General features: G+C 42.0%; 1 protein-coding gene across 1 annotated transcript in view; it reads left to right on the top strand.

Annotated features, from left to right (window-relative positions):
• Positions 1-19,251, top strand: part of rsrc1 (arginine/serine-rich coiled-coil 1) — a 122,815-nt gene that overhangs the window by 4,637 nt on the left and 98,927 nt on the right. Inside the window, exon 4 of the mRNA XM_085379488.1 lies at positions 17,753-17,962. Coding sequence (XP_085235614.1) covers positions 17,753-17,962 — 210 coding nt within the window. The remainder of the gene's footprint in view (positions 1-17,752; positions 17,963-19,251) is intronic.

Genomic DNA, 19,251 nt, shown 5'->3' with positions numbered 1-19,251 from the left:
TGAGAGAGACGGTACCCACATCATTTTAAAAGTTGGTTTGGGGGTGGGGGGGGAAGCTTGGAAAGGTTAAGGGTGTTTGTATTACAAATCAGTGCAAGGAATGCCATTGCAGATTTTTCTTATTACAGAAAAATAAATTTTTTTGAAAGTTTATTGTAGTCTAAACAACACATCATTTCATATTTATGTCTTATGTCATCAGATGGAAGCACATGGAAACTTATGTTTTAGGTCTGAATTACTGTATTGCGTGTGCATCTAGTTGTGTCTCCGTTTGCTCCGACTATCCGTCTTACTGCATGAGTATTAATGAGACTGTGACACGCAGAGACAGCAGGTCACATGCAGCACCACTCCAGTCTGCCTGCCAAACCCTTTTCTGGAAGCACCTCTCCTTTCACTCATTAGCACCATTAAACCGTCATTAGTGGTACATACTTTGTTGAATTATGATTATTAATGTTGTTGCTCCTTTAAAAAAAAAAGTTATTCACGTGACAAATGTGTACACGGCTGCACCACACTATGCACACACTCACAGTCCCGTGTCCCTTTCAGAAACATAAAGAGAAAGTCTCTGTGTGGTGGTCCATGTCATTAGCATAGCTAATCTGGTGCTAATGAACCAGTAAACTGTGCTGTTTTTAAATCCCTTCCTCACACTCTCTCACACACACACACACACACACACACACACACACACACACACACACACACACACACACACACACACACACACACACAAACAAATGCATAAATACATGCACAGACGCACATTTGAAGAAAAGGTTGTCATAATATATGCGCAAGCAAGGCCCTTTGTTTACTTGTGTATGGCTGCGGGGGAGAGCATAGATCATTTTAATCACAAAGGAAAAAGTGTTTTAATATCTTGATTACAGAGGTGTCAGGATGAAGGGATGATGCAACAGGGATGTTCTGACACGTGTGGTTGATTGCGCCATGAAAAGGCACCACACTTCAACTCTCCGATGTAATGCTCACAGGCTTTTGGAATAAGCGAATTTCGGTGTTTGACTGCACGCTGAGGCCATTTATTGGGAGAATTCAGCCAAACATTTTTCACACATTCTCTCGCTGCTCTCTGCGGTACAGTGGCAGTCACTCACAGCACCACTGGTGATTAAAACATCAGTTGAAAATGGTGTGGTGTGAGATGAAAGGTGGAAGGGATTTGGGAGATTTAGAACTACAGTCGATGACATCGGTGTTTACAAACGCTGCAGTGTGATTAGGAGGGTTGCGTTGTGTAATCGGCTTAGCGGTAAGCGAGGAGCAGGTGGGCTGGGCCGGGCTGGTGTTGGTGGGAGTGCGTGGTGGGGCGTTATGAGGTTGAGGCGGTGTTAGAGGTGGAGATGTGCAAAATGATGGCAATGATGATTAAATTTATGCAGTTAAGTGATGGCAGCTACAATTTGTGTCTGCAGAAGTTGACACGGGCACATGTGCTCCTGTGTTAGCGTTCGAAGAATCCAGTGGCAGTTTTCTTGTGTAATAAATGGGAAAAGAGCAGAAGTGATGAAATGATTGATTGGCAAAAAATAGTAATTTGATTTTTTTGTTTTAAATCTTTTATCAACCACACAATTTAAGAATGAATCTAGAGCATAATATTTAATTTAATTGACAGCGAAGCTAAATGGTATTTGAGCAGTTGTGGAGAAATTATGTGACTATTCTTCCGTCTGTATTTATCAGAAGTGCTGCATCTGCGCTGTGCATGACTTTGGTGGGACACTGCATATTTTACAGCAGCTGGGGGTTGTGAAATGAAAGCAGGTTGATGTGTGCACAGGTGCCCTGACTGCTATTAGTCAGTGCTGTGTGTGTGTGTGTGTGTGTGTGTGTGTGTGTGTGTGTGTGCGCGTCGGGATGAGGCTGCCTGAGCTCCCTGAGAGGCTGGCTGATGGATCAGAGGAGGATTGCATGGACAGCAGCTCATGATTGATACGCAGATAGGATATGAGGTGCTGCCTGCCAACCCCCCCACCCCCCACCCTGGCCACACCAACCTGGCACCTCCTTCAGCATGTGAAGCAGAAGAGTAAGAAGATACAGAGAGCACTGACTGGAGGAGAAGATGGAGAGAGGGGTTCAGAAGTTAGAAGGGAATGAAAAAGTGTGGAGAGAATAGGCTGAGTTTCTCCAGGCGAGGGATAGAGCAGAGAAGATCCTAAAACAGGGGGAGGAATAAAGTGGAAAGACAAAAGTGAGCCCCAGTGTAGAGAAGAGAGGGATATTATTCAGAAGAAATAAGAATAATAATGTCTGCATTGGAATATTGCTGGGGAGAAGATTAGGACCATAGTGGGCCATCGTGGGTTGAAGTGAAGGAATTTTATTACCTCCTTTTCAATCCCCTTTGTATAAATAAAAAATAAAGAGATACATGAAATAAGAATAACGCTCTATCATGTGTTTACATCTATCGTTGCTTCCTTCTCCTCTCCTCTCTTTTACACTCTTTTTTTTTCTTCTTTTTTTTCCTGCCCTCAATCAGAGAAGGGCCAGGTCCCCCAGAGGCAGTCAATCTAGCCCTGAAATGTAAAACAGACAAGAGGAGCAGATTACCTATTTGCCATTAATGTTTATTCTCTTTGATGTGAGCAGGCATATCAGGCTCTGTGGGTGTGTGTCGTGCCTTCCTGTGAGCACGCTGTCAAGTGAACATGTGTGAGGCTGATTGAGAGAATGCATGTATGTGCAGATTTGCGTGAATATGAGGGGGAGTGTCACGGCCTAGTCCACTGGGGGAGAGCAGAGTGGAGCATGGCAGCAGCAGAGTAGAGTGATCTGATGCATACCCAGTCCAACAAAGGCGACACGGCCTATCATCACAGTCGGATCACAGGAACGTCTTTAGGTGAGCTCAACGGAGCATCGGTGTGGTCCGCTTTCATGGGCGGCCACAGCAGGGGTTAAATGTGTGTGGCGCAGTCAGTCATTCTGTCAGCCTTTCATTGACAACAGTTAGCTTTAGAGGGCCGTTGGAAGATGAGGAGGAATGTCTCATGCGTCAAATCCACCACTTGACCCATCAAAAGGAAGCTGAGCATTTCGGGTAATGTTAGCTATTCACACGTAGGTGAGCATATACTGGAGGGCACATGGTAATGCTTACATTTTCCCCATTAATATTTCAGGGTGTGTTGAGCTAGCAACGCAGAGTGCTAGCGTCAGGGTTTAGCCCTGCTAGCACAGAGTGACTTCATCACTGCTGTCATAATTATATGGTGAGTGAGACCTCTAATTAGCAGTCATTTTCCTAGTAGTAGCGAGATATAAACACACCATCTAAAGTGCTATGCTACGCTGACCAGAGTTAGGATTGTCTCAGACTCTCACACATGTCAAGATGAGTTCCAAACCGATGCTTGCTTAAAGCAGGAAAATGACTCCAAATCTAAAGTCTATCCATTTTTTTCAGCTTATTCAGTTCAGGGCAGTCATGAGGGGTGGAGCTTAACCTAGCTCTTATATGGCACAGTTTGCCAGTCTGTTGAAATCATTCATACTCACTTTCACACCTGTGGCCAGTTTGGAATGACTAATAAACTGAACATGCATATCTTTGGCAGCACAGGGGTGCAATGGTTACAACGGTCACTTCACAGCAAGAAGGTTCCTGCTTTGAACCCCATCTAGATCCTTTCATGTGAGAGGCGCATGTTCTCCTGTGCCTACGTGGTTTCTTGGCTGGTACTCCAGCTTCCTTTCACACTCTAAAGACCTGCACGTTAAATTGGTCATGCTTGTGAAATAATAAAAGAACTGAAAGTTTATAGAATAACTGAATGCATTGTTAAATGCACCTTGTAGTATAAAGTGCTTCGATTGGTCAGTAAAACTAGATTGGAGCACCTTAGAGGTGTAGGTGGATTTTAATCTCCACCACCTTTGGATAGTATTTCAGCTATTAGTAAATGAATAAGTGCATTTTAAACTTGCCGAAGATGGAAATAATAATCAGTAATTGTACAGAGTTTGTTTTCATATCTTTGGGTTGTATTGATTTTTTTTAAAGTAAGCCTCGAGTGTTCCTGTTAAAAGGAGTACTCAGAAAGAAACTGAACTACTTTTGCATGTCCAGGCTCGGTTGCAACAGCAAAAGCTTTTCATTTTGGAGGAATAACAATGTGGATCGATAATGAAACGGGTTAAAATATCAAAACGCTGACCTATTCAGGTCTGTAGTAGACGAGATTCAGAAGTCAAATCGATGGCTACACTCAGATTAATTTAAGATTGTGGGAGTATTAGATTGATGATTTCCAAATGGCTTTCTTTGTGTTTGTAAATATCACAGACAGCGGTACGATTGGAACCTCATTGTGGAACTTCTCCAGCAAGACTGGAAGAACTAGGTTATTTGGATGTTACAGACCATAACATGAGCTCTGTTTTCTGCACAGGAGATCACAGAAGCACTCCAGGCGTGTGCACGTGTACGTGCAAAGGTTGAGCGATGGCCTGGTATTTATTTCACTCAGCAATTTTCTCCCGTATAAGATGAGGTGTCGTACATCTGCTAGATAGCTTTTTCTGCCTTGCACTGACACGGAGTGTGTACAAGGTCATCCAGGCAGCTTGGAACAGGGAGCGCCGAGGTGAGGAGCAGAAGGGAGGAGTGGATGGTGGGGCAGCTGAGTGCAAGTAGACAGAAGAGGGAGGAGGAAAATCAGCAACTTTATTGTGGGGAAGCTGAAGTGAAGCCTCCCAGCTTTCATTGCACCTGGATCAGCAATTCCCCTGTCAGGTGGCGGGGTGGGAATTTTTCTCTGCGTTTTTCTCCGACATATATTTTTATTTGCACAGTTTAGAGTGTGTCTGTGAGCGAGAAGTAGCAGGTGGTTTTGGGTGTCGCTAGCTTCATGAGGGAAATGAGCCCGAGTGTGTTTCGAGGAAATGACATGTGAAATCCGATTTCCTCAAAAACACACTGACATTTTGCTTTTATAAGTTGGCCATAAGGGGTAAATTGTGTGGCTGATGGATACAAAATAAAATGAGGAAGACTGCTAACAATCCTTACATCCTTTTTCTTCTTCAAGGTACAGAATCTCACTTGTGTTCTCCCATTGTTGTAGTGGGTCTTATACTGGAATTTAAGAGCAGGCTTCTGGCTGTTTTTTCCATCCGTCTGTCTGTTATCCCATAGACTCTCAACAGCTTTTCTTCTCCCCTTTCCTCAGGATGACATTTAGCCCTTTTTTTCCTTCTTCCCCTATTACCGGACTTGCAAAGTGTTGATTTAAACTGAAAGATGACCTGGTTTAGTTCAGCTACGTCTTCTCTACTCCATAAAAATCAACATGCGTCATGAGATCTGAACGCGTTTGTTGTTGTGTTTCTCTCTTTTCCCCCCTCTCTCTGTCTTACTCTCTTTCTGTGTTGTCTTTTTTATTTATCTGCTGTAAAGGCCAGTCAAGCGCTGCTCGGCTTTGTTGTCAGAAACCTTTATTTACCAAAGGGAGGAATAAGTGACTGACACAGACAGCCTCTTTCATCCCCGCTTCGCCGCAAGCAGTGTTCCCCTCTACTGCCAGAGGAAACCCCCCTCCTACTCACCCTCTTCTTCACTTCTGCCAAGCCACCCCCCTCTCCATCGCACCCCTCCATCCTGCAGGCTCACAACACACTAGCCCACTCCCCTGGGTAGAAACCTAGCTGTAGTCTGCACTCGCGCACACGCACAAAAATTCGATGGTCCTAAACAAAGACGAGTTTAACATCACAGACGGCACAGACTGGTCCCTTTACTCATATTATCCGTCTGCTAAACAAATGGGTAGTAATGACACATAAAGCTTGTTACGTTGTAGCGGCGGTTGGAAAATGTAGTTTAAACATTTTTTAACATTTTTTTCATGTCAGTTCATAGAGGGCAAAGAGGAATATCTCGGTCGCCTAATCATTATGTCAGAAATCATTTGAGCACATTGATCTGGGTTCAAAGCAGAAAGTTACTTCAAAATTAGAAAAGAACATTCATACTCATTCTCATTAGTATGGTTGTAAAATGAGGAAATTCTGTATTTCCCTAAAACTCCAATCATCACATAGGAAGGCACTATTAGTACAATTGGACTAACTGCCTGTTTAACCACTAGTACCTATCGAGATTTTCAATATAAAACACACCAACTGTTGTCCCTAATCACTACGAACATGCAAAATTTGAATGGTTTATTTGGGAAAATAAAATATCTTTTTTTATCTTAGCTGTGATGTTATTAGCTTTTAGTATGTTTTTTTTTTTTGTTGTTGTTGTTTTTTTAAATTGACAGCATTTATGTCCTAATAATCGGTTTTCTCTGAAGGTCACTCAACACGTTTGTTTTGAAGCAGCTAAAACTGAGTAAAAGTCCATCCATTAATTTTGTTCAGCTTATCCAATTTGGTTTCAGGGTGTGGGTGGGCTGGACACCCTATCACCCTATCCCAGCTGTCATAGGGTGAAGGCTGGGTACACGTGAACAGGTCGCCTGTTTATTGCAGTCAAACTAGAGCTGGGCGATATGAGATTTTTTCATATCACGATATGTTTTTTTCATTTCAGGCGATAACGATATCTATCACGATATAAGCCAAATAACTATATTTGTAAGATTTAAATGTGCCGTTGCTCACAAGTAAAATGTGAAATAATCAGCAGCTTGTTTTTAAATATTTATTTCCCATAATAAGTTCAACAGGGTAGATGTACTTAAGGAACATGAGACTTTTTCAGATAAATAAAGGCAAATATTGCAAACTACACAAAAGGCAGTCGCTAAAGCGTTTAAGTTTCAAAATAGAACAAACGAAACAGACTAAATTGTCAGTTCCACTTAGAAACAAAATATTAATTCTAAAAATAAATCTTAGTCAGTTTTGTCTATTCTTCTGTAAAACAAACTAACTTTTGTCAATATCAAATAAACTGAGAACTAAAAGGAAATTCTCAATCTCCCCTTGTTGTATAGCTTAGCTTTTCAAACAGTTTTAACAGTTACTTTAGTCTGACAAAAGCCGAATGACGAATTAGCGCTTCCAGTCAGAGACTGAGGCTACGTCCACACGTACACGGGTATTTTTGAAAACGGAGATTTTCCGTTTTTGTTTTAAAAAATAATCCCGTCCACACATAAAGGCAGAAATGAAGGAAAACACTGCTATGAACATGCCAAAGCAGCAGGTGGCGCTAGATTCCTAACCGTGCAGAAATGTTGGCCAATCAGAAGTCTAGAAGCCTCGGTGGGAAAAAGTAAACAAAGCTGCGGCATAGAAGCAGAACCGAGTCGTATGTGTGGAGGGACAGTAACTGTGTGTATATGTAAGCATTTAAACACTGCAGAGAGTAGAATTAACAGTAACAGTATTGTAGAAATTCATTTCACCGAAACAATAACGTGGCGCACAGTGTGATGCATGCACCAGTTTATTGTATTTCCAGACTTGCTTTCGGCACAATTTACAGTGCACGCTACTCTGTTTTTTGTCAGACTTGAAATAGCCGAAATACCTTCACACTACGGAACTTCTATGGCTCTTCCGTTCGACAATCTCTTCGGCATTGGTACCATCATCTGTTTTCTCTTCGGTCACGCTCGGTTGATTTTTCTAGTCGGCACACTCATTTCCTCCATTATGCGCTGGCTGCTTCCCAAACAAACACACGTGCGGCTTGGCACTTGTGCAGTACGTAACAAGTCACGTGACGTGACGCTGCGGCTGTGATTGGTTCGGCTCTGCGCTACTGAATTTGGATTGGCTGACCTTTTTTTTTTTTTTTTTTTTTTTTTTTTTTTTTAGAGGACAAGAGCGGCGAGGTCTATCGCGATAGCTTAATTTCTCTGTCGAGTAAAAGTTATATCGCGATACATATCGTTATCGTTCTATCGCCCAGCTCTAAGTCAAACCTTTCACCATTCCAGCCATTTGCGTTCACACCTACAGCCCAGTTAGCATTGCCAATTAACCTAGCCCCATGCATGTCTTTGGACTGTTGGAGGAAGCCAGAATACCTGGAGAGAACACACACACAAGCACAACATGCAGATTCCACACAGAGGCATGAGCCGGCCAGTGGATTTGAACCAAGGACCTTCTTGCTGGGAAGCAGCGGTGATGCCCAGGAGCAGAAGTTATAAACACAAATTAACATTTTATGTTAATATATATATATATATACTGGAGACATAAAACATACAGTAAATCAATATAATTTGTGCCGAGCAACATCATATTTGAGGATGAGTGATACAAGTACCCAAAATAACTGTATTAATAGCATTACAGTTTAAAATCTTCAAGTTTATAGTCTTGTCTTAAAAAAGTAAATGCAAAATGATAAAATGAGGATACAGTTTCAAGATCATACCTGTGATAATTGAGAAGGTTTTGTATTGTTTTGCACCTCTGCCAGTGAAAGTCTTCAGGGTTAATTAGGTATCATAGACACCAGCCTAAAGTTAATTTCTGTTTGTATACCAAAGACACGATTTAGTTCTTTGATGACTGAAACTCAGTAGAAGTATGTCATTTCCAGTGTTATTTTTTTGGGTAGAGAAACAGATTTGCTGTTTTGAAAATAAAACCACTGAAATGCCAAACACTAATAACATGCAATCAGCCCTCATTGTGTTCACTTTATGACAGTGAAAAGCCTCATCCGTCTGGCCAGACCGAGAGAAAGACGGAGACAGAAACGCTTTTAGCTCTGGCATAGGAAAATGAACACCAAATGTATCTCTCTCACTCTCCTTCCTGCTTTTTCTCTGTCTCTCTCTCCTATTTAAGCTTCTTGAAGTTCTTCCAAATTGGGTTTTAAATGCCAATTAGGAGGTTGAATGTAGTAAAATAAAAGCAAATGCAGGCAGGATGGCCTCACCTTCTGGCTGGTTAGGCTTCAGAGAGAGCTGAGCCGGACCTTTGGCTCCCAGCGAGGCTTTGAGAGAAATATCCTGCCTAATGAACACATTAATTAGAACCATAACTATTTATAAGATGATAATTAGAAACGAAGGGAGGTAAACTGGGCTTTTCCTGCAATTAATGGAGGATTAATTACGGGAGCTAATGAAGTGGATTTTTGAAACGCGTGGAGGTGAAGTACAGAGATGTGCAGCTCGCTTTGTGATCACTGGCATAATTATTTTCTCCAGCACCAAAGCGTTTGAGGCCCTGGTCCTCGCCGGCTCAGGCCGGCTAATAAGCATCATTGCATCGTTATATATGCACTTAAAAAGACTTGCCACTGAAATGACTGTCTAATTATTTCTAATTGGCAGGCCCTGTGTGTTGTCATTGAGCTGTTTGGAGCCGCAGCGGAGCTCTGGGTCTAATAACGCTCTGGGCGGAGAAGGAGGGTAGAGTGAGCTAGAGATGCATTGCTAGAGAGCGAGAGAGCAAAGAGAAGAGGGGCGCTCTACCCGATTGTCTTCTTTTCATAGTCAGACCTGCACATTGCCCTCCTGTGCCCCTCGCCCAGCAGGACAGCAGGTCCTAGAACGATGGCCGACGCACTCGGAGGTCACCTTGCCAAGCAGTCGATTAGCAAAGTTTTATTTCATCCCTGCGTATTTCCCCCCCTTTTAATTAACAGCTTCTGCTCTTAATTTATGCACACATAAACGCCACCGTCTGTCCACAGTTCTTCTTTTCACGCTTAAACATACTACACACACAGGGAGGGAGGGTGGACGGGAGGTATGTTTATGTGCTCTGTGTGTGTGTGAGATTCACTGGCCAGGTTTTGAGCCAGTCCATGGAGACCTGAGCTCAGAGAGCATGCATGGACAAACCTCAGTCAGCCGTGTTTACCTTGTACTCTCGTTGTGTGCCTACTCCGGCCATATGGACACTTGAACTTGGAGGATGCATATGTAAACACATATAGTTTCAAGTTTGCTGGCATGGCCCTGTTTATACTATAATGATTTTTTAACATTATTAGATGCATCCAAATTTTTTACAACAGGCTTTTGTTTTCGTTATTGGGCCACTGATTTCCATTTAGGCTGTGCGTAAGAGTGCATGTCTTAAAGGGGTGTTTGAGTGATGGCCTAGGATTATGTGTGTGAGCACCTCACTTAACTTGTCCTCAGCAGAGTCATGTGCATTGTCTTGCCAAAAAACCCTTCTTCCCCCACCGCCCTCGCCCCCGTCCCCAACCCGGACAACTTAAGAGCAAATTGCCAGCTAATGGATCGACTGCCTGCACTTGTCAGTTCTCTTTGGACAAGCAAAGCAACCGCACACACACGCACGTGGTTTCACTCACACATTTGGTAATTTATTTGTGGAAAAAGAGAAGAAAAATGAGAGAGAATGGCAGAGAAATGAAACGAGGATCATGTGCGCCTTGACTGAAACCTTGACAATCTTTTAAAAAGTAATGAAACACTTTCTCAGCATGCGCATGAGGTTTTCTATTTGAAATTTGTCTTCCTTTTTTTTTTTTTTTTTTGCTCTATGTATCCATTTGGGTTTTGGCACAGTCGAGGACATGAGGAGGAAGTGGAGATAGATGGATCAGCCAAAGGATACGTGGCCAACTGTCGTGTGATTGGTTGAACAAAGGAGCAGAGCATTTCTGTGACTGGTTGAACAGAGAACTTGACGTTGGGATTTTGGCATTAAATAAAAGCTGGGAAATGTAATTATTCTAAATGCAGTCAACGGTTTTGTTGGAGTGGAAGTTGGGCAGATTTCTCTATAAACTTGGTGGGATATTGAAACAAAGCATGGCACTGCAGATGTGTAAAGAATGACATTCATGCCATCGCAGTAACTTGCAAACTTTTTTTTTTTAAAAACGTGAATTCTAATATCTTTATCTTTAGATTTAAATAACATAAAATGTAAAGATATGAAATGTCCTCAAACAGTGAAATTCCCTTAGATATAAAAGCCATATACTTAGCATGCCGCATGTATAAAAAATTGACTTATGATATACACTAAACTAAATTTTCACCAGAGCTGGTCTATATGTTTGTATATTTTTCTGCTCAATGTTTACGAAACTGGAGCGTCTCGAGTTCTCGAGTCATAAAGTTCTGTGTTTGTCTGTGAGCAGTAAAGGGGGGAAAATCATACTTCTCCTACTTCTAGTTCAATGCACAGGACATGTAGATTATGTGAAGTGACAGAATTGGGGGGGGGGGTTTCCTCGAAGGGTACGAGTGTTTTCTCTTTCTATTCATTTCTTGATCTCTCTTCCAGTGTTTCTCTCCTCTCCTTGTTCAATCTCGACAGCGGTTTATAAAAAAAAGATTTTTAGAAACTTCTTTATGAGACAAGTCTCTGTTCTGTTAGAAGACAACTTTGTTATTCCACCGAAGAGGCGAAACTAATAGTTCCATGTTTTTTACAGGGCACTGTTCCAGTTGTGTCTTGGGTGTTTAATTAAGTGTAGTTTCCCTTTAGTAGTGGAATGTGTGTCTGCTTTTTGTCGGCCCGTTCCTCTGTGCCTTTTACAGTCCACCCACATGGTTTGTCTCAGCGTTTATGATTTTTCTTATACCGGAGTTGTGAGGTTCCTAAATCACTTAAGCACACGGGGCCGAGCAGTCCACATTTAAACAATAAAAGGCTGTTATGCTAAGGGCCCTCAGATCTCCTACCACTTCATAAATACATGCGTATAAAAGGCAGAAAAATACATCTTCCCTGACCAGAGAGAGAGAGAGGGAGAGTGAGCGTCTGAGAGCACACCTGCTAATTGGAGCCAGCTTGATGTAAAGTACGGCTGTCTGCTCCGTCTTCTCCCAATTTCTTTTTCATTCTTCCTCGGGTTTTTGTTTTTTTTTGTTTTTTAAACTCTGATTGTTCTTGACTTTCCAACTTTTTAAAAAATCGTTTCCCCTCTTTTCCCTCCTTAACCTCCTGCTGTCCTTCACCTTTTGCTCCATGTCCTTTCTCCTCTTCCTTGTTTGTCCTTCTACTTTTCTCTCCCTCCTTACCGATGGGGACGGCGACATCCAAAACAACTCTGATTCAGCGTAGCTAATTGTTCCGAGCCGTGATGGATTTGGAAAGAGGGGGAGAAAAAAGTGGGTTTCAATTGCGTGAGTGGCTGTGAGCGAGTTGGCGAGTTAGCACCTAGTCTGAGCGTGACCTCTACTTGACCTTGTGTCAAAGCGAGTGGCTGGGCCAGCCCCAGCTCCAGCTGCTAATGGGTGTCATGTCAAGCTGCGGCTGCAAGGAGGTCAAAGGTTGCGAGTGCACACCAGACGGCCAAGTTTAGGATTGCGACGTAGAGGCTGAGTGACACTGCGCATATGTGACAGTGAAGACTGTGGGTAATCAACACACAAGCACCCAGCAGCACATGCACATACATGGGCATAGAAGCATGCGTGCACACACATGGAAACTGTATCTTGCTGCAGAAAGTCATCTTTTCTCTCATCGTTGGCTGGCCGTTTAGGTTCATATAGATCTGAGGGATCTTTGAAGGCCTTTGAACTCTGCTAAATGACTTGACCTTGTGGCTTGTGGCTGTAGCCGTGTGTGTGTGTGTTTGGGTGTGTATGGGAGATAGTGAGTGGGTGGCCTGCATGGGGTCTCATTTCTGTTTCACAGCGTAGCAGGGCATTGCAGACGTTTGTGTTGACGACTGCCAAATTAAAAGCAAACTGAAGATTATGACAAATCTAAACTTTGCTTTTATGAAGCAGAGCGGAATGAAGAAAAAACATTTCTGTGAATCTTTCATGCTCCGTCTTTGCTGTGTTAATTGTGCTCACAATCAGCTACTTTGCAGCGATTCCTTGTGTGCTAGTGTGTGTGTATGTATATTTATGTTTCTGTGTGGGTGTGCACAGTGGATGACTGAATCCGTCTGAGTGTGTGCGTCTGTGCGTGTACTGTGAACCGAGGGAACAGATATTGTGGCTGCTTGGAAGGAGGAAGCAGCTTGGGAAATGATTTCAACAGCTCTCATAATTAGAGGAATATCATAAATTAAACTTGTGTCTGCCGTTGCGTTTGAAGAGCACTCAAAAGTAATAAATTCTGGATGGTTAACATATTTGCATTCCATTCAGCAGGCAGCGTCGGGCAGGAACAGCTGTTTTCCACGTCTTTTGGCAGCAGGAAATGCACATTGCTCACTCAAGGTGCTTTTAGACACATTGAAATTGTATAAAAAAAAAAGAAAAGTGACTTTTAACTTGAACATGAAGCTGCTGCTGTGTGCTCTGTCACTGGAAATAACTCTGCGGGGAACAGTGCATTAATGAAGTTCTTCAAATATGGATCGTCTCGCTTTCAATAGGCCTGTTTCTTTTTCAATCTGTCTATTGCTCGGAAAAGTCGACTAGCGAGCTTTTTTCTTCTGTGTGTGTGTGTGGCTGTAGAGTACTTAAATCCAGTGCTTTACCGTTAACTTAATAGGTTAAATTTTTCCCATTTTCTAGTCAAATACATTTCCCAGGCAATGCAATAATATTCTGTTTTTATTGTAATAGTTGAGGTTTTCAAAAATCGGTCTTTCTGTGGTGTTTAAAAATGACTTACAAGTTATTACAATAAGTTTTATCTTTTTTATTTATGCTGTTTTTATGTCAGTTTAGGTCAGACATAGTTTGGATATTGGTGTCAGGTCCTGCTTTTTTATTGTTTCTGGATCATGCTGTCTGAATAAATAAGGATTTTTAAGTTTATGTGCCCCCCTCCTCCTTCAAGCAGGTCCCAGTTAATAATGAATAGCCTATCGTTTCTGTTTCATCTGATATGCCACAAATCATTTTTAAAGTCATATCATAAATATCATCATTAACATCTGCTCAGCTGCCCCTTCGGAGTGCATTGTTGATGTTTAAATTTCTGCGTAAAACAAGACAAACTCATTTTAATGATGATATAAAAAGCTAATAAAAGCTAATCATTTTGTTGCATCTTTAGGAAGATGACAAAGTGTTCAAATGTCACTTATTTTTAGCTTAAAATAGAAGATGCTTTATTACACAAAGTTCCAGAAAAACCACTAATCTTTAAATAAGGCTGGCCTGGATGCTAGTTTAGAAGTGTGGCAGGATTTCATTCCCCTGACACATTTCTAGCAAGCCTTCGGTGATGGGAATAAGCAAATTAAAAGTTACAATGATCAATCATTTTCCCTCGTGCCCTCTTAAATACAGTATCTTGCAAGAAAACGGAGATGGTCATTTTTATACTGCATGTCTATCTCTTAATGCATCGCTGGTCAAACAGGGGAAACAGTGTCTTCTGAAATGTGATATAGTTAAAGTTATACTGCCATTAATCACTGCTTTGCTGCATTGGGGTAATGGACAGGTGCGACACTCGTGGTGTTACCGAGGAGACGAGATGTTGTGTTGGTGTTTTCTTCTACAGGGGGGGAAAAAAAACAAAACAAAACACCACGGACGCAAACTTTTTGTATTCCCAGCAGAGGATGGAGGTTGGGAAGAAAGGAGAGGAAACTGTGTGAATGTCCATCGCGTCTGCTCAAACAGGTGCCAGATAAGGTTAAACGAACAGTGCGGATGATTGGTCTTTTTCTGTGTTTGTGTGGGGGGTTCATGTGCTGCTCGTCCGTACACTGCGAACCGTGAATAATGATTCGACTCGGGTCAGATTCCATTGGAGGCGTTCACCTGTATCTGACACTAGTGGTATCGCGTAGCTGCCATTAATGTCCAATTTTCAGTGAAAACAGAAATAGAATACAGATAAAGGTAAAACACCATCCAGCTTCACACCCGACCACATAATTACCCCAATGGGCTGTGGTGAGGGATCATATCCTGGCGCGCGCTGGGGGGTCAGCGGCGATAAGCTTCAGCCCAGCTCCCAACATGGAGCATAATTACTCTATTGATAATTCACCAGGAAAATGGTCCCAGCCAATTGCAGAGCTTCGATTTAATGGATTGGACGATGAAACGAGGAAGGAATGGAGGAAAGGAGGCTGCAAGGGGGGAGTGTGTGTGCGTGTGTGTGTGTGTGTGTGTGTGTGCGTGCGTGCGTGCGTGCGCGTGTGTGGAGGGAGGAGGTCTGCACATGGGGGCAACCAGCAAGGGCCTTTTATTAGAAATGAAAATATGTTTAGGTCATAGGGGGACCCATTTTCCCTGGAGATAATAAGGCCAATAAAATGTAAAGCAGGGGAAGGGCTTGGAATGGGGTCCAACTGTGGCTGTTTATCTGTGTGTGTCCTGCATTAGCCCATTTATCCCCAGCCTTAAATTAGCTAATCATTCTCCAAGGGGAAGGACTTGGTCAGGAAATTGACATTTAGCAGCATAGGCTCACTCTATTAACTACAGTAAATTTAATTTGCTGCACACCCCAGAAGTGGGCTGTTTTCTTTGCCATCAGAGGGAGGAAGGGAATGGGAGACAGAGACAGAGAAATAGAGGGAGAGGGAAAGAGGGAAGTTCTGTTTATTGCATCTACTGCTTCTGACCACAATTTGCTTGGCTGTAAATATAGGACTTGGACTTGGAACACTGCGGCTCTGTTGTATTTCCCCTCATGTACTGCTGATTAAAAACATACGCATGCATTGTCAACACATATATTCACTCATTCCAAGGTCAGTCAGGGCCATGATGGATTATCTCTCTTGGAGACTCCATACCCCCCAAAAAGTGCAAGATTTTTCTTTTTTCTTTACAAGTGATTCCCTAACTGGCTGAATCATAGTTCCAGTAAAGGCTATATTTAACAAGCCAATCACCATGCCTGGAACTGAAGACTGCTCTCACCTTTACCTATGAATAGGATGTATCATAACAATTATTTTTGATAATCACCCCAGGTTACTGCTTTAGTTTCTGATCTGCAGATGCGATGAGAATGGCTTGGCAGGAAAATTATACCACACAGGGGCTGTTGTAGCTGACTGCAGTGCATGAGTTACATGTTATGTAGTTATGCAGCTGACTCTGAGATTAAAGGTGTCACCTTGGGGATTTTTTCACCATTCTCTACATTTTTTTTTATCTAAAAAAACAAATACAAGCAGAATAATCAATATGTTAATAGTTTTTCCAACAGGAGTGTTTGGTTGGGCTTTTGAGGGATGTGGAATTTATTTCTAACATTTAGGATTTCAGTGTCAGTTTAAAAAGAGAGAGAGAGAGAGAAAGTGTAGACATAGAGCACAGAAACAGAGCAGGGATTCTCCGGTGATCAGGATCGCCCCGGCCTAATTGATTGCAACAGTTGTCAGAGTGTTGTCTGTTAGGATGGTGACAGGTGTCTGAAGAAAATGATTAGTTTTCTGTCGGGAGAGAGACAGCTCTGGATGTCCCAAACTGCAAACTAATAAAGGGGGGAAAGCAATAAAGCTCATGGACAGCAGGTTTGACTGTTTTTATAGACAAATCAATAAAATGATAGATGATGGAAAATAACGGCATCTCAGCTGCCGATTTCTACTGGGGTTTCAAATCATGTTCTTTCCCCTCTGCACACACACAAACGCACACAGTTGTAACACATTTCTGTTTTGATAGGAACATGCAGCGACACATCAATAAGTTTATATTTCAGTATTACTTGTCTTAATGCATCGAAGTCTTTGGGATATAAATTACACTTTGAATTTTCCCTTTCCTGTATGTTCAAAGTAAGTGTGTTTATGTTCGTGTGTCATGGCTAACAAAGTAAATCTCCCACTGCAAATCTTTTTGAGACCAGAGGGCCAGTGTCAGGATCAATACCAATGATAGGTCTTCCTCTGAGCCAGCCTCTAATTGGCTCAATTTCTAAAATGTCAGTGTGGTTTTTCTGTGAGCGTGTGTGTGTGTGTGTGTGTGTGTGTGTGTGTGTGTGTGTGTGTGTTTATAGTGTGTGGGCTTGTATATAACTAATATTACTGTGGACCAGTGAACGATGAATCTATCAGCTCCTGTGAAATTTGATCTCAGAGTTTCATTTTGTGTTTTAGCAGATGCAAGCCTCAAAGTGTTGCTATGCAGGAATTTCACCAGTGTTTCAAAGCCTGGTAGCTCGGATGGAACTAAATCGATCCTCTACCGAACGTACCGATAAGCAACGGAGTTTTGTTTTATATATGTAGAAAAGTACAACTATTAATTTAGCTAATATAGTTTGGCTTTGTTACACGTATAAAAACAGCTGAAATATATTAAAGCTGTAAAGAAGTTTTATAATAAATTGCCAAACAAATGTAATGACTTAAAACTGTTTTAATTGTGAACCCTGTATCCACTTGTGTCCACTGCTGTATGTGAATGACGTTAACTGGGAATCGGCGCTCTGTCGCTTATATAGCCTAGAAGTATTGACATGGATGCTTCAGCATTATATTGCAACATAAAGTCGCAATTTGCTAAAACTTGAACTGTGTTGGGTGTCATTTCCCATAGTTGTTTTCAGTTTGCTTTGAATTTCAGTTCTGAAAACTGCATATTCTCTCTCACATTGTCAGGTCTTTATCTTGCAGTATAAACAGCCTTGAGGGGATTGTTGTTGTGATTTGGCGCTATAAAAGTAAAACTGAATCTACTATTGTACCTATTTCTATTTCATATTCCTCTTGCCACATTTTTCTGGTGTGAAACAGTTTCAGCCACATTTGATTAGGCATTTAGTGATTAAAAGGCATTCTGGGAAATATAGACACTTACAAGGCAGAACGCGAGTAGCTAAAACAATAAAGGTGCTTTCCCTTTCGTATTACTGTGCCAGAAATGAAAAGAAATGTCAGAGGTTTATTTGCTTTAACTTTTCCTTATCTCTGCTTTAGGTCTCATTCTCGCCACCGGCGGTCTCGAAGTAGGAGCGGCAGTCGCAGCCGGCGAGGTACCCACAGCCGCAAAAGGAGCCGTAGCCACAGCAGGGACCGGAGCCGGCGCAAGGGCCGTGACCGGGAGAGGGAAAAAGACAAGGAGAGAGGACGGGACCGAGACAAGGACAAAGAGAAGGACAAGAGTAAAGATAAGGCAGAGAAAAAGGGGTAAGTAGGATATTATCCCTTATATGTGAGGTGACAGCACAGGTAGACACAAAGATACCTTAATAAGTCTTAGGTACTGTCGACTCTACTGGACCACAGGACAGCAGAAAATGCTGATTGGTGTAATACGGACATAAATGCGGAGCTCGGTCTCAGCTCCTCCATCCGTCCATCCATCACTCGATCCTTCCATCCATCAATCCATCATTCCCTTTCTTTCTCCATTTCTCCTTCTCATCAAGCACAAGGCAGCACGGGCTATGTAATGCGATATAGTTCCCTCTTGTAAGAGGAAAATCTCACAGTGATATAAAAATAGATGGTAGTTAGGAGTGTTGCACAGGTTCGGTTTTTACTGAATGCGTTGGTCACCAGATGATTTCTGATGTCTTTAACTGCACTTTTCACCCTCTGGACCCGGCAGCAATAAGTCTAGAAACATAACAGGATTATATGCACCTCCAAATGTCTTTGTTGTCTCTGCCAGGAAAAAAAAAACAATAAAAAAGAGTGTCTTATTATTAAAGTTAGGAAAGTTAGCAAAGGACATCTACACTTGCAAGTTTATGTCTACTAAAGACTCTAATACAGACGAGGAACAGGTTCAGAGTGTTAGCAGTTGTACACTCCACTACAGGTATAACTACCTTAGAGGCTTCTCTTTGCGTCTGCCGATATATCCCTCCCCCATCGCGTCATTCTCTAATGTGATTGGGGGCCACTGTAATACAACTGGTACTCTGTTGTTGCTTGTCACATTGAATGGCACAGATGTGTGTATTAAACTGCGGATCCCAAGAGTGATACAGAGCAGCTGTTGTGCTACACATCAGCTTACCAGACTTTAGAAACTCAGGGACAGGCTGAATTTACTTCACAGTCGACAAAACCTTAAGCCGATTAATTGATTAATTCATCGACTGAAAATTTCATGGCAAATGTAGCCTTAATGCTGATAATAAACAAGTATATTCAGCTTAAGAAAACAATCATGGGCACTTTTCAATTTCGGATAAATGATTAGTTGAGGATCTCATTGGCAGATTAGCAGATGCATTTGTCAGTTACTGTCAAAACTCTTGTTTTAAGGATTGCTTATATTATGCTTAAACTTAACACATAAAGTTTTCTGGGAGGAAACACTTTGAGGGAGTATTTTCTAGGCTTTTCATTGGTTTTTTCCTTACAGAAACATGCAGTAATAGCCGTACGACAGTTTCTGATTTTATGACTGTTTGATCTGACTAAAATCTCCATTCCTCAGATGTGTTCTTGATGCAACTGTGCAC

The sequence above is a fragment of the Rhamphochromis longiceps genome, linkage group LG14, assembly GCF_057381845.1.
Source record: "Rhamphochromis longiceps isolate RC_006_pf linkage group LG14, R_longiceps_female_GT1.1, whole genome shotgun sequence".
NCBI lineage: Eukaryota > Metazoa > Chordata > Actinopteri > Cichliformes > Cichlidae > Rhamphochromis > Rhamphochromis longiceps.
The sequence above is the reverse complement of the archived record's forward strand: the minus strand, read 5'-3'. Positions and strand labels throughout refer to the sequence as shown.